The sequence below is a fragment of the Phascolarctos cinereus genome, unplaced genomic scaffold (assembly GCF_003287225.1).
Source record: "Phascolarctos cinereus isolate Bilbo 61053 unplaced genomic scaffold, phaCin_HiC Scaffold_3;HRSCAF=262, whole genome shotgun sequence".
Taxonomy (NCBI): Eukaryota; Metazoa; Chordata; class Mammalia; order Diprotodontia; family Phascolarctidae; genus Phascolarctos; species Phascolarctos cinereus.
Window position 1 is genome coordinate 120720677 of NW_027555736.1, and position 16045 is coordinate 120736721.

Here is a 16045-nt window from a genome sequence, read left to right on the forward strand (position 1 = left end):
CGGTTATGGTTATGGTATTTAAATGACTATTGCTTTTTCCTTCCACCCTGAACTTTGTCTCTACTGAAGCCTTGGCAAAATATGTGGATGGAGTGGGCAATGAGGGGGAAGAAAAACTAGAGAAAAGAAAATAATGTTTCTTGCTTTTAAGAGCCCTGTTTATATTCTATTTGTTGCTGTTGTTTGGTCATTTACGTCACGTGTTTGACTCATTGTAACCCCATTTGAGGTTTTGAGGGAACTCAGGCAAACAGGATTAAGTGACTTGCCCAGGGTCACTCAGCTAGTGTCTGAGGCCAGATTTGAACTTACAAACTTGACTCTAGGCCTGGTATTCTCTCCACTGAGCCACCTAGCTGCCTTTATACTCTATGTCTAGAATCTATTAGGCCCTTAAACCACTACTAGTTGATTAAATAAATGAATTTTTATCCATATACCTCTTCCTCCAGAAGATGACCTCCCAACCCAGTAGATTGAAGTGGGAGGGTTCCATGAGTCAGAAAACCTTTTTATAGGCCCATGGCATAAAGCTCAAGATCACGAGTTTTGGTGTCATGTGAGAGGAAGTTGGGAGCCACTGCAGGCTATTGAGAAGTTTAGCTATAGAATCAAAATTTACCATGAGGAAAATTAACTTTTGTTGTGTTCAGGACTATAATAGAGTCAGGATGGGGCTGGAGGTAGTGGTAATAGACCAGGAAATAAGTTTGCAACTTAGATTAGAATTGTAGCTAGAGGAGAGGAAGAGGGAAGGATCAGAGAAATATCATGGTGGAAGAATTGTCAGGAAATGGTAAAAAAAATTTAGTCAATGATAACCCCAAGGCTACAAGCCTGTGGGATTAAGAGTATAGAGAAGTGTGAATTAAAGATAATCCTTCCAGTGAAAGACAACGAGTTGTTTATGACATGTGATTTAGGAGGCTTTTGACATCTAAATGGAGATGTCAAGAAAGAATGAACTGGGGAAAAAATTAGTGGTCAGGGATAGAATTGCAGATCTTTGTGAAAACTGTGTTTCAGTGGTAATTGAATTTGTGAGAATAGATGAGTCCCTCTAGGGAGTAAATGAGTAAGGAAAAGAACAGGGAGCTTTTTATAGGAATGTAGGTCCTAGCCTAGCAGAAGGAAAAAGAGGAGTCAGCAAGAGGGAGATCTAAATTTCCTCCTGTGGGAGGGGCAGGTGTGGTCTCTACAGTTACGTTTCCTCCTCCCATCTTGCCAAATTGGACTCTAAGCTTTTAAACTTTTGGTTGATTCCCTTTCTCTATCATAAAGGTGAGGTGCTACTGACTGCACCCTCCCCATCTCCTCCAACCTAATTACCTTAAATTGTCTTGAGTAGTATCCCCAGCCTATGCCTGAATCTTTTATGGAAATGGCCCCAGGGCCTGTCTTCTTCACCGTAGCCTCTAGATGTTTTTCTCTGGTTCCTGACTGATCTCTTCCTGGCCTCCTCCATAGTATGCCTTTGTCCTCCATTTTCTTGGCTCTGTTAATGCTCTGACTATAGGATTAGATATGTACAGAGGAGAGAGATCTGCATCACCAGACTGATCTTATTTTTATGATGGTTACCTTGACTAATCACAACGACACCCTCAGGTTTCCGTGATAATGAATGTTGTGAAGGAAAGGACTCTTTCTCCTCTCAGCGACCCAGAATTGCCCTCTACAGATATAACCAACCTCAGCTTTTCAGTACCATTTCCATGTAATCCAGGAGCAGAGTTGCAGTGGGGAAATCTACCCTTTTAATAGGGGAAAATATTGCCCTCATAAGTCTTTATGCAACACACTTTAGCTTAATGCTCACTTACTGATTCAGTTTTATAACTTCCATATTGAGTGAATTAAGTCTTCCATGCTGGTAGTTATTAAACGAGTGATAAGTGCTTTATAATACAGTAAAGGGTGGCCTGGCTGCTTTATATTTTCCTGGGGAAATCTGTTACCTGAAGGATAGCTCTCCCAGGATGCCCAGGGCAAAGTGCTCCTGGGCATGATTTTTTTTTGCTCTTATTGGGCTTTTTCCAAATGATGAGCTTTAGGGAACACTAAGAGAAAACTGCACAGAGAGGGTTGAAGAAATTATCTCTGCTGTGGCCTTGGGTTGCTCCTTCTTTTGTTCCAATAGCTGAAGAACCACTGGACTTCCCATTGGTTCAAAGCCAAGAGACCTGGTCTGGTTCAGAAGATTTGTAGGGGGGGCTTATAGTTTGTCTGTCCACTGTAGATTGCTAGAGCAAGCGTATCTCTGTGCTAATTGCTAGTCCCAAGAAGACTGGGCCATCAAATACTCTTTGAGTTACTCTGAGGTCACAAAGGTTAAGGATTTTTATATCTAAACTCTTACACTGCATCCAGTTATTGAAGGCTTCTCAGCCTCCTGATTGTTGCTTTTTAGACAGATGCTTTAAGCCCTGGGATTTTGGTAGTTTTACATAGAGGCTATGGCTCTTGGAAATGCTTCTCACATCTGGGATAATTTCTTTTGTCATCTTCCATAATCTCAGGAGATGAGATTTCTCCTGTTGATAAATGCTGATGCTGCTGACAATGGGATGTTGGTGTTTTGCATGTCTTTGTACTTCCCATCAGGATTGTGGGCTTTGAAACATTCTCTTTTAGGAGGCTTAAGTTCATGGTGTCTGTGAGTTTGGGTGGAGTATCATAGCTATGGAGAAGGGACTAATGTAGAGGAGAATAGAGGCCAAAGTTGATTTTCTCTGAATTCAGGAAGGGAAAATGAATAGCTATTTTCCTAAGCATAGACCATGATTTGATTTTATCTCAGAATAAATGCTGCTACTATTAAAATCTTTCCTCTTGAGGAAATGTTTCTAGAACAGCTTTCCTCCATTCCCACTATATCACCAGACTTTTTCCTAGGCAACTTGAGACAATGGAATAATGGGCTCCATCCACAGTGACCTGCCAACTTAGACTTGGGAGGATAAGCAGCTGAAATCATGGTAGTGGCAGGTTTGCAATGGCGTGGACTAACCCAGTTTATGTATCAGGAAATGAAGGGACTCTGGAATTTCCCAGGGCTCTTCTGCTCTCATCCTTCTTCTCTTAAAGGATTTAACTCATGGAATATCCCCCTGGAACAAAATCATACAGAAATAAAAGAAATTCAGCATGATTAGCATTCATCAATAAGACTTTAGTAGCAAGGGTTTGGGGAAAGCTAACATGGAAAATATTACTTTTCATTCAAATAGTTTCGGGATTTCATTTAATCATTAAATGCAAGTTAGAAAGCACTTCGGAGAACATCCAGTTCAGTCTGTTCCTGAACAAGAATCCTTTCCACAACATCGTCAACAAATTTAACCTTTGCTGGAAGACTATTAGTCACTGGGAACTCAATTTTTCTGGAGACAGCCCATTCTACTTTCAGACAGCTTCAGTTCTAAGGGAGTTCTTCCCTATATCTCGATAAAATTTGCCCTTCTCTAGTTGCCACATATTCACACTAGCTATGTTTCATGAGTCCAAGCAAAATAAAAATTCCTCTTCCTCATGGCAACCCTTTGTATACTTGAAAATAACTATCATGCCTTTTCCTTCCTCTCTCCTTCACCTCTTCCACTCCCAGTCTTCTTTTCTTGAGGTGAAACATCTCCATTTGTTTTCACTGATCCTTATATAGCAAAATTTCAAGTCCCTCTCCATCCTAGTCACCCACATCTTGACATGCACCAGCTTGTCAATGTCCTTGCTAAAACCCTACCCAGAAAATGATCACAGTGCTCTCTTTGTGGTTTGATCAGGGCAGAGTAGAGCAGGATGACCAGCTCCTTTGTTCTGGACACTATATTCCTACTAACGTAGCCTGAGAGGGTTATCTGTCACATTAACAAGAAGAGAGGTAATAATACTGTTGTGTTCTCCTCTGGGTAAGATTTCTGGGTTGTTATTTTGTATTGTTTTTCCCTACTGAGTTTGCATTCTCCTAAAATCTCTGAGTATTTTTTACATGAACTGTCATTTTTCTGTATCTTCCTCACCCTGTATACATACAATCGATTTTTTGAATCCAACAACAGGGCTTTACTTTTACCTCTAATAAGTTTTATCTACAACAAGGTCCCGATGAGTATGAACAATGAATCCAGTGACATGGTCACATTATTTGAATTTGCAATGCATATTTCCACTGGGCTAGAACCGATTTTCATATTGTATGTAATTGTAGCTTTAAATAGTGCGAATATGAATACATGCAAGCAAATTGTGGGGTCCATGTTATGTACTAATTGAAGTCTAGCTATAATTAGATTCAGCCCATTGTTTTAGCCTGTTGGGATTTTCTGGATCTTGATTTTGTCTTCTAGTGTTTCAGCTAACATCTTTGTGGCATTTACAGATTTAATAAGCATGCCATCATAGAGCAAAAACAGGTCTAAGGACAGATCCCAGGAGCACTGGAGATCCCCCTTCAGGTTTCTATCAATACATTAATCATTACAGATCCAGTCACTCAACCAGTTCTGAATGTAGCTAATAGTAAAATCATCTAGTCTCCATCTCTTTGGAAGGACATTGAGTCATATCACAAGATTATAGGATCATAGGATATAATAAGACTTTATCAAATGTCTTTTATCATCTAGTTATACTCAACATTTCCCATATTCTAATTATCTTGCCAAAAAAGGAAATGACTTTAGTCTCATTTCAAGAATATCAAGGTATGATATTCTGTTGAAATCATGTTGTTTCTTAGTAAGCACTGATTTCCTTCCTAAGTGCTCCCAAACTATGGGGTACCATCTAGGGAATGTTAAGTATCACCCCTCCCAACTATATCTATGTAAACATGGGAAGATTTAACTTCCCTGAGCTTCAGTTGCCCTGCCTACATTGTAGAGTTGTTGTGGGGATCAAATGTGATAATAGGAAAAGTGGTTTGCAGTAACATCAAATGTTTGTTACAGTAAAACACAATATAAATGAAAGTTGTTAGGATTACTGCTGACATTTAGATGTCCTGTGTATTCAGGTGTGTGTGCAGAGGCTCACTCTCCTCTGCTAAGAACTCCACAGTTGATCAGGATATTGACCTGCCTGCTGTAGGTTCCTGTGTTCAAACTGCAGGGTTTGAATTGTCCCTTTTACACTGCCTGATGGCTCTTGCAGCTTGATTGGGTGATGCTGTCCCTTGGAATGCAGCTGTTTCTTTTTACACTTGGTCCTCTGTTATACTAGGGTCACCAGCACCCACCTCTTAGCGTTTTGGTTCCCTGGAACTTCCTTCCCCTCCACAGCTGCAGAGGTGTCTGCATAAGCAGCATCTTCCCAACCCCCTTAGTGTCTGTGCACTGTGGAGCTCCAGACGGTTTGTTTATAATGCTAAACATATCAGATAATTGAAAGCTAATGCTTCTGTCTGGATCACTAGACATACTGCTCCTGGATAACAAATCAATTTGCTCTTTGCCCTACAAGATGCTGGAGTCAAAAGTGCCACTTACACATTTCTTTCTGTATGTTGACTTATTTGGGGGCCTTGTTGGGATCTCAGTCTTATTTCATAATGTGTCATCAACATATAAACAGGCCACTGGAGCCAGACTGGCTGCCCAGTGCTCACCCTACTAGCTTTCTTGTCATTCTTGGAATGATCTAGGCAAGAAGGCAAAAGTCTCTTGGGGTCTGCCCTGGATATATTCTGGAGGGAGCATTCATGGATGTGTTTGCAACTACATTTGGCTCAAGGAGCTACTTCTCTTTTCAAGAGCAGGGTGGATTACATTAAAGGTGAGAAATCCAAGGAATTTCAGCTCCATCTCTAGCTTTCTTACTTAAGTATTTGCATGGATATGTCTTTAAAGATGGGCATACTGAAGACAGAGTTCTGGATTGTTTATTTGAACACATGAATCATGATTATACCTCACTTATCACTTATCCAATATAGAGCCCAGCTAAAGAAACAAAAAAAGTCTTTGGGTTGCCAGAGTAGATGTTAGCAAGTCCATACTCTAAACCTCAGTTACTTTATCCATAATACAGCCCCTAAGCTCCATACTCATAGCTTATTTACCTATTCGTTAGATCCAGTTCCTAGTGACTTGGTTAGATTGTTTTTCAGAACACAGAATATTAGAATCAGCAAATTACTTGGGAGGAAGAGGAGGAAGCTTAAAGCTTGTTGCTAGAGATGACAAACAGGGTAAGCAGCTGACATTGGGAGAGGAGATAGGAATACCATAAGATGTAGATACAAAAGTTTTAAAGCACAGCAATCTGGGGCCATTTAGTGTAGGGGCAAAGGGTCCAACATACTTCAATAGGCTTTAAAGCACCACTCTTTCCTGGGGCAGTAATGGTCATACTTAATGAAGACCCTAAGTTATCAAGAAAAGTTGAAATCACATTCATGGTCCTTATGCAGGGGAACATATAAATTTTGGAAAGATTCCCATCCAGAAGAGTTAAAATAAACCATGCTTAAAGGGACAAGTCAGCTATCTGTAAAATTCACTTATGTAGAACAGTTCATTCTCCAATGATGTTGAATAAATGAGGCATGACTGTGTCCAAAGAAACAACACTTATGTGTATACTCAACGAATACAAAGCCCTAGGCAGAAAAGTACACTCATGCCTAGGGAAATTCTGCTTATTGATAGGTCTCTTAATAATAGTAGTTCACTTTCACCATTTTACAGAGTATTTTAAGGTTTGAAAAATACTTAACATACATGACCTCATTTGATTCCCCCAAAAAACTCTGTGAGGGAGGTGTGATTATTATCCCCATCCTACAGAAATAAACTTAAATCTCAGAAGTGTAAAGTAATTTGCCTGGAGACACATAGTAAGTGCTAGAGGGGTAGATTCAAACATAGATCTTAATTACTTTTGCACTCTATCCACTATGTTAAATAGATGTTCACATTTTGCTTTTATATACTCCTCTCCAGAGTTCATAGTCCCTAAGGGAGTTGGCTCTGCTCTAATGTGACTTATATCATGGTAAAAAAGTTCTGTGAAGACATCCAGAATGAGGAACGAGAACTCAGAGAAAGCTGTGAGCCAGACCCTAAAGGAGGAGAGTATTAAGGAAGAGGGAGTGGTCCATTCAACAAATTGAACCAATGGTTTTAAAATTGCCTGCCTGTCATGTGCAATCCAGGTTAAAGATGGCAGAAAGTTCAAAGGGCATTAAAAACTATGAAAATACCCTGGGATCTTGCAATTGTGAAGTCAGTGGTTTGTGGAGTTACATTAAACTGCGACTCATTTTTATGTTAGCTGGCAGTGGTTATCTGTCTATCTATCTGTTTATCTATCCATCTATAGTGACTGGACATATGATTTCATTGATGTAGGTAACTCCTAGGTGAGAAAACTTCTTGCACCAAAGCAGCTTGACACCTTCTGTTATATCTTAGAGAAGAGGTATCAAACAAGCAGCTTGTATATCTTGTGTGCTCCTGAACCAGATTAAAATATAATCGGGAACTTTTTTTAAACAAAATAAATAAAAATACAATAAACCATAGATAACATTAATAGGTGGCTTTGTGAGTCAATATGTGGCCAGCTGGGCTCCTTACCTGAGGTTTAGTGCTGCTTGTTTCTGTTTGAGTTTGAGTCTCAGAGAATTCCCCAGAGCATTGAGAGGTTGAGACTTAATCTGTGCTCAAAGTCACACAGCCAATATGTGTTGACATGAGACTTGAACCTTGGTCTTCCTGAGTCCTAAGCTGTCTCTATCTCCTGTGCTAGGCTGCCTCACAAATATTTATATGTATACACAATTTATATAAGAATATGTATTTATGAGGCAATATATATGTGCTATATATATGTGTATGTGTATATGTATATATGCAATAGAATACATACGTGTATATAGCCATATACACATGTGTATATGGATATATATATATATATATATATATATATATATACACATATGTATATATCACTAGATACACAGGTATATAGCTATGCATATACCTGTATATCTATCTATGCATATATGTGTAGATATATAAATATACATGTATATACATGTATGTGTATGCAAAGGAACATTGAAACATCATCATATTCCAAGGGCAGGTAGAGATGACTTTGGAATGATATACTTTTTTGGATTATCTCTGCCAGTTTCTGGTGTTTTTTGATGTAGATAATTGAGAGATGACTAAATGTAGGCTTGGGTAGATTATGCTCTCTTAGGGCTGGAATCCCACATGGTCTTGTTGATGCTTCGCTGTTATTTCACATGGTTTTACTAGGACCTCCCTGACAGTATCTAGAAGATACAGAGCTTCTCTCTGACCCCACTGAGTGCTACTTATGCTGAGCTGCTGCAGGAGGCCAGTTTCTGTCTGGAGAGTGCAACATTGCTATCAATAATTTTGTTTTCTTCCTCTCACTCTCCCTCCCACTAGAGCTCAGATAGTCAGGTTTGCACATTGGCTACTGATAAGCTGATGACTTTAATCGGGTTGGGATCCGTGGGAATGATTTTAAGGTGGTAAGGAGAAATAGAGGGTGGAGAACAGGGATATGCTCAGGGTATGGTTGCTTAATGCTCAGAGGAGAGAGCCCTGGGCCTGGAAACAGGAAGACCTGAGTTCACATTTCAGATACTTACTAGCTGTGTGACCCTGGAGCAAGTCACTGAAGCTCTGTTTGCTTCAGTTTCCTCAACTGCAAGATGGGGATAATAATAGCCCCTAACTCCCAGACTACATGAGATCTTATTTGTAAAAATGCTTGGCACAGTGCCTGGCACCTAGTAGGTACTATCTAAATGCTTATATTCCCTTAGTGGAACAAGGTTGATGTCTTGACTTAGTGATCTATAGTCCACGGAAATAGAAGGGTAGAGGAAGAACAGCTATCAAGATTGATCAACCCATGGAAATGTCCCTTTATTTTTCAAGCAGTCCTCAAAGCTAGGATATCCTGCTAGTTTTCTGCCCAGCCTAATCGTTATTGGTAAAGAGGAGGGGGTAAATTCAGTGTCTCCAGGAATATCATTGCTACAGAGTGAGGAGGGGCATGATGATGTAAGGGAATATACCACTGCTGTAAAATGACATCTTGAACACAGAAATTATGTAAGACAAATGAGCATTTTTCAACACTTTCCATGTTCCTTTGTATGTTTACTCCTTCGGTTTGTTCTCATCCTTGGGGTACTTTGCCATTCTTATGGTAGATACCCTATCCAAGATTTCTCATTCTCTGACTTTACATAACTGATTCGGACTCTAGCTGATCACATACATATCTGATCTTGAAATATATGCTTAGGCCAAGGGCTCCATTAAGAAGTCGATAGACTCTTTTTGGTAACTGAAATTATACTGATTTGACCTGAAAACTTTATGAGAATTGACTATGTAGTTTATGCAAGCACATGTAAAATGATGTTAATAGTACAGTTGTGCCCCCCTAAGAAAATCCTGACCAGTTAAACCAGAATTATGGCATGTCTGATCTCAGAGGGAACTTAGAGAAAGATAATCTAGTCCAACCCTCTTATTTTATAGATGGGTAAACTGAGGCACATGTAAGGAAAATGGCTTGTCCAATGTTTCGCAGTGATCTAGTTGAGATTTTCTGACTCTCATCTAGTTCTTTTCTTCTAAACTACACTACCAGGAGAGATTATTTTAATTACCAAAGGACCATTGTTAAAAGCTTTTTTTTTTTACATATTTTTCTCCCTAAGGCTTGTTAGGTTTTGTTTAGAGATTATTTATTCCTTTGAAATGATAGAATAGTGGAATAGGAATTGGGATAGAAGCACATAGTAGGTACTATATAAATGCTTATATTCTCTTAGTGGAACAAGGTCGATGTCTTGACTTAGTGATCTATAGTCCATGGAAATAGAAGGATAGAGGAAGAACAGCTATCAAGACTGATCAACTCATGGAAATGTCCCTTTATTTTTCAAGCAGTCCTCAAAGCTAGGATACCCTGCTAGTATTTCTGCCATTCTTATGGTAGATACCCTATCCAAGATTTCTTATTCTCTGACTTTACATAACTGATTTGGACTCTAGCTGATCACATATATATCTGGTCTTGAAATATATGCTTAGGCCAAGAGCTCCATTAAGAAGTCAACAGACTTTTTTTGGTAACTGAAATTATACTGAACATTTTAGGATAGGCATCGAGACTGGACCCCATGATTTCATTCTCAGAGGGAACTCTGGGATGAGGATATGCCCTCTATCAAAGCAGATCACCCAGCACCTGTCTTAGAAACATATGTTTCTGTCTTAGAAAGTTGCCTGGGAGTACTGAGAATTGACTTGCTCAGCTCACACAGTCAGTATGTGTCAGAGGTAACCCAGGTCTTGCTGACTTCAAGGACAGCTCTCTATCCCTTAGGTCACACTGCTCCTAAAGTGTTAGGAAATACTGACAATTAAAGATCAATATGAAATATGGATATTTCCATGCATCTGTGATCTCATTGATAGGGGTATTCCCTTCACTGATGCAGATAATAACCATTGATGCTTTCTTATCCCATGTGACTCTTTTCTAAATCCTTCTATAAATCCTCCTCAGGGAATTCATACAATTTTCTGGGGGTCCTTTCTCCAGATCTCTTGACATTGCCTGGATACAAGTGAACAGTTGAATGAATGAAAAAAGTATTTTTTAACAGTTTACAACTAGGGGCAGGTAGGTGGCACAGCGGATAGAGCACAAGCCCTGGAGTCAGGAGGACCTGAGTTCAAATTGGCTATGTGACCTTGGGCAAGTCACTTAAACTTGATTGCCTCAAGGGAAAAAAAGAGCTTACTAGGTGCAAAGCACTGTGCTAAGTTCTGGGGATAAAAACAGGAAAGCAGGTAGTCCCTGTTCTCAAGGAGCTCACACTTTAATGGGGAAGACAATATACATAGGGATTTTTAGATGTAAGTCAGATGGAAGGGTCCTGTGGTTCTTAGGGTACTGTGGGAAAGCAGATGGTAATGCATGTTCTTTTGTGTCATTTTGACTGACAAAATCACATCTTATGGTCATGTGGAACCATCAGATAGTGCTAAGGACTTGAGTGGTGAGAACTTTCTTTCCTAGATCTCCAGGGGCTATGGTTGCTGAGGAGGCAGGGCTGCACCCTCAGAAGCCGTTGCCAGGTCAAATGTCTACAAAGGTTGCTTCTGGGGATAATGACTGTGGAGAATGGACTAGAAGCAGTGTTGGTGACCTGGGGAATGCTGCAATTCAAGAGGCTCTTAGGCTTACCTGCCCATTAGTGGCAGGTGGTTAGCAATGAAGCATGCTGACTGTCCATTAGTTAGCTCTTGTTCTGGCTATAGGAGAAATCTATCTGCTTTTCTGGTTATATATCTTTGGGATGATATTCCTAACATCAGTGATGTCAAACTCAGTTAGAAATGGGATCCAATAAACCACACATAAGCTTTCTCACTGATTATATGTTCACTTAGAAAACCACTTAGAGCATTGTCTATGTTCTATGGTAGTGTATTTATTTTGCTAAATATTTCCCAATTATATTTTAATCTGATTCACCCTTCCACCTGTTTGTTCCCTATGCCTTACATCACATCTGCACAGTTCTAAGTTGGCAATATGCCACAGTCCACTCAAGTCTACCATCTACCTCTTTGCCCTCTGGATAACCTATAGTTTTAATGTTCCTTGTCTCAAGAAATCAAGACAGAGATGTAAAATTATCACATAATTTAGTATGAAAATATTATTCTTTTTTCATAAGAATGGGATTTACATGTAACTTTGCTGTGGCTTACCTATTATGTAAAATGAGGTACATCTGCATGAGAATTGTTGTATATGAACATTTAATGTGGCTCTAGAGAACATTATAGTCTTGTGTTTGGGGAGTTATATTCCTTTCTGTCCTTATTCTTAGCTAGATTTCTAGTCCTGTTAGGGCCAAACAAAGCAAACCATTTTCAGGTGGCTTGTGATGAGGCCATCCCAGGACAGAGATAGCTCGGAACTGGGATTGGGCAGCATAAGTGGTGCGGTGGATAGAGTGTTGGATCTGGAGGCAGGAAGACTTGAGTGTAAATCCTGACTTGGATAGTGAAGGGTGTGGCCTTGGGTAATTCTCTTAATCTTCAGTTTCCTGAACTGCAAAATGGGCATAATAATAGGACCAAGATCACAGGATTACTGTGAAAATTAGTATGAGATCATGCTCGTAAAGTTCTTTGAGAACCGCAGAGTACCATGATGATAGGTCCTTGAGAGGTATTCCTAGAAAGGGCTTCAAGGAAATGTGAGGTCAAGGGGATGTGCTCCACACCTGGTCATGGAATGGTCCTTAAATGATGCCATTTCCCCAGGCAGTGCCCCATATTCTAATGGACTTTATTAGGGTTGGCAGTTGATGGCAGATGGTGGAGGGGAAGTAAAAGATTAGCAAGTATAGAGAATGATGTCTGTCTTAAGAAGATGATGGAAAATGTTTACTACTCTCTGGTGGAAGACCTTATATGAGAGAATCCAGATCTTCTAGGAGGCAGTCAAGACATTTGGACTCAAAATCAAGAGTTATTCTGGATAGGGAAAAGGGACCTTTCTTGTTTTAGGTTCTTTGGTTCAGTCTTACACATCACACATGTTTTTAATGATGATTTTGTTTTTATGTTGGATGGTTCCCAAATGAAAGAATAGGTTTTTATTTGGTTTCTACTACATCTGGTGGCCACTTCACCAAATGACTCCATTGGTCTTTTTGACTTTTGGGATTGAGATGGTTGAGGGGACCCAAAGCGGGAACTTTCAGTTGCTGGACTCAGAGGCTGTGTGTTATCAAGCCAATGGCAAGAAAGGAATAAAGATTCCTTGGTCTCTGTTTCACCCATAATCCTGGTTCTAGTTACTATAGTACTTACTATCAAAGCTATCCTGTGATATTTATTTATTGTTATATCTTAGACACAACCCAACATGGACAGGAACTACTACAACAACCAAAAAAGACTTATAAGCTTCCAGGAAAGGCTGGATAGGGACTCAAGGTTGGGTCGGGGAGGAAGATGACTTGCTCTTTGAAAGTGAATACTTTTCTGAGCTGAACTAAGCTCTTACCTTTCATTCCTTCCCACAGACACATAGAGAACTGGCGGAGCTTGCATACACTCAATGCAGTGGACATGGAACTCTATACTGGACTTCAAAAGCTGTGAGTATAAACGGGTTTGTACTGAGGTCTTCCTTGGGTCCCTTTTTGGAGTTGAAGGGGAGGTGAGCTTTCCTGTCTTCCAAGGCTGAGAAATGCTTGCTAAGAAGTGATGTGGAAACTTTTGTTCTCTTGAACATATACCTTCTAGTTATAGATTCTTACAGCTAGAAGGGATTTTGGAGATCAACAGGTCAAATCCCCTAATATTAAAGAGGAGAAACCTAAGGCCCAGAGAGTATATGGGATTTGCTCAAGGTCATAAAACTAATAAATCACGGTCAGGATCAGATCTCTGATTTCCTGACTTCATGGCCAATGCTTTATCCATTATACTGTGATAAAAATAGTAATAATATAATAGTAACCAGCACTTTAAGGTCTACAAAGCACTTTACAAATATTGTCTCATTTTATTCTTCCAGCAACTCTGGGGTGGGTGGGTATTATTATTGTTATCCTCATTTTATGGATAAGGAAACTAAGGTAGAAAGCTGTTAAATGATTTGCCCAGGATATCACATCTAATTAGTGTCTCTGAGGTAGGATTTGAACTCAGGTCTTCTTGCCTTTAGGTCCAGTATTCTATCAACTGTGGCAACTAGTTTTCTGATGTCTACTTGCCTGCCTGTTGCCTATGAGTTATCCCATATGTCCTAGTGTTTTTTCTCTCTTTCTCTCCCGAGGGAGAAGGGGAGGACCTTTAGGAACTTTAAGAGACATTTACTGTTGGTGAGTGGGAGTGGTGCCCAGGAAGAGGCTTGATAATGAGATGTTTAGAGAAAGGGAGCATACTGGACAGGAACATATCAACCAGCAGAATTGAGCTAGGCCATTTAATCATTCACCCTGTGTCTCACTTCTTCCATGGAGTCCTTGCTTTCTACCTTCTGGGTGAAGTCCCTATCCATATCCAGTTTAATTTCTATCACTTCCTTTTGGGTGAGGGAGCACAGCTCCCTTTTATTCTTCTTATTTCCCTTAATAAATTCTTATAGACTGATTATCTATTCTAGCTCAATTCATTTATTCATCAAATATTTATTGAATACCTATTATAAGCTAGTCACTGCCATAAAGAGAATAAAGGGAATAAAGAAATGAATATGACTCAGTCCATGCACGCAAGGAGCTTACAATCCCATCTTTCCCATTAACCCAACATTAGCTGTATCTCAGATTTTTTGTTTCTCTTTGACCTCTCTTGACCTCCTTTTAATTTTTCCCCAGGACTATCAAGAACTCAGGACTTCGGAACATCCAGCCTAGGGCATTTGCCAAGAATCCTCACTTACGCTACATGTGAGTACAGTCTTGATCTATGTCACAGGGGCTCTAGGACTAAGAGGTAACAATAGCATGGGAGCTTCCTTGAAGCTGGGCTTATCTAGGTAAACCCCATCGACTAGATTTTGTTTTTTTCAAGGTTGAGACCTTCTAGGGGCTGACCCTTGGGGAAGAAAGGAGCAGAGACTCAAAGAATTTTTTGTGCATCTTGACATAAAATGAAAAAAATATGCTCATCTATAAACTGTATATGTGCATAATTTAATATATGTTTGAGTCAATAGACATAGCATTGTTTTTGGTAAAAAATTTTGGCACCATCTATACTTCTCTAATCAGCTAGATAAGACTAATCAATAAGTCCTCAAATATTCCATTATAACATGGAGGTAGAAACTAGCCTTAGGGGTCCAAGGGGATAGGGAAGAAATTGATATATTTGCAGTAGAGGGCGCTTTATTGGAGAATAGTGGTAAACAAGGGATGGTTAAGATGGAGTCAGATTACAGTAGGCCTTGACAACCAAGCAGAGAAGTTTGAATTTAGGATCATAGATATAAAGCAGGTGGAAAGCTTTGGGATCATTTATCCTACCTCTCTCAGAATACTGAGACTTTGGGTGTCTTATGTATTCCAAGGTCTGAGTTCAGGATCACACAAGTAGCAAGCAGTGTGAGGATTTGAATTGTTTTCTTACTTCAAATCCAGTACCCTTCAAACTGTATGCCATTCTGACTCTTGGTAGGGATCTATGGTTTCGTTGGCATAGAGAACTCCCAGGTGAGGAAACTCTACCAATGCTGGCCGGCACTTTTCTCTGCAATTTCTAGTAAGAGAGGGTTGATTAGAGAGAGCTCTGAAAGGATAGATAACCTTTGAGGGTGGGATGATGAGGGGGGCATATTGTTTGTATGTGTCAGGGGTGAGACTTGGACCCACTCCCTGACTCCAATGCCATCTTTCTCTACTCTATCTCACAGTGCTTTTTAATGTGATAGGCAATAGGAAACTCTGCTTGGTTTCAGAAAGGGCATTTATATGATTGATAAAAGTTGGATAAAAGTGTGAAAAGGAGGAGGAGGATGTTAGATAAATGAACTTATGTTCTGAGGAAAACATACTTAATCTCCTCATTAGCCTCCTTTACCTCCACTGCAGGGAGGTTTTTGAGTCTGTCTCTATACTCATTAGCCTTGTAATCCCCTGTGGAAACCCTGCTCCTCTCCCCTTCTCTGTGGCTGAGGCATTTAGCCTTTGCCACTAGACCTTCTGAAGGCGGGTTCTTTTGAAGGTTCTTGCTTTAGCTAGTTCCAGGCACAAGGTGGCCAGCTGGGCTGCCTGATTTCCAAGTAATTAACTATGGAAGAGAGGTGGACCAGGGGCAGCTCACAGAAGGCTGGGAAATATTGAACTGTGGCCTTGGTCCCCATCCCTTCGGCTTGGTTAAATGGTAAAGAGCTGGGGCCCTAGGACCTTGGCTCATAACACTGAATTGGATCCTGAAGGGGAGGAAGAAGTTCTTACATTTCTGTCTTGTAAAGAGAGAAAGAAAGGCAGAAAGATGACTGAGGCTTT

The 16045-nt window shown here is 40.0% G+C and overlaps 1 protein-coding gene across 4 annotated transcripts in view; it reads left to right on the plus strand.

Moving 5' to 3' along the window:
• Positions 1-16045, plus strand: part of NTRK3 (neurotrophic receptor tyrosine kinase 3) — a 471829-nt gene that overhangs the window by 67261 nt on the left and 388523 nt on the right. For all 4 annotated transcript variants that reach the window (XM_020964687.2, XM_020964678.2, XM_078151146.1 and 1 more), the window contains exons 2-3: positions 13112-13186; positions 14414-14485. In XM_020964687.2, coding sequence (XP_020820346.1) covers positions 13112-13186; positions 14414-14485 — 147 coding nt within the window. The remainder of the gene's footprint in view (positions 1-13111; positions 13187-14413; positions 14486-16045) is intronic.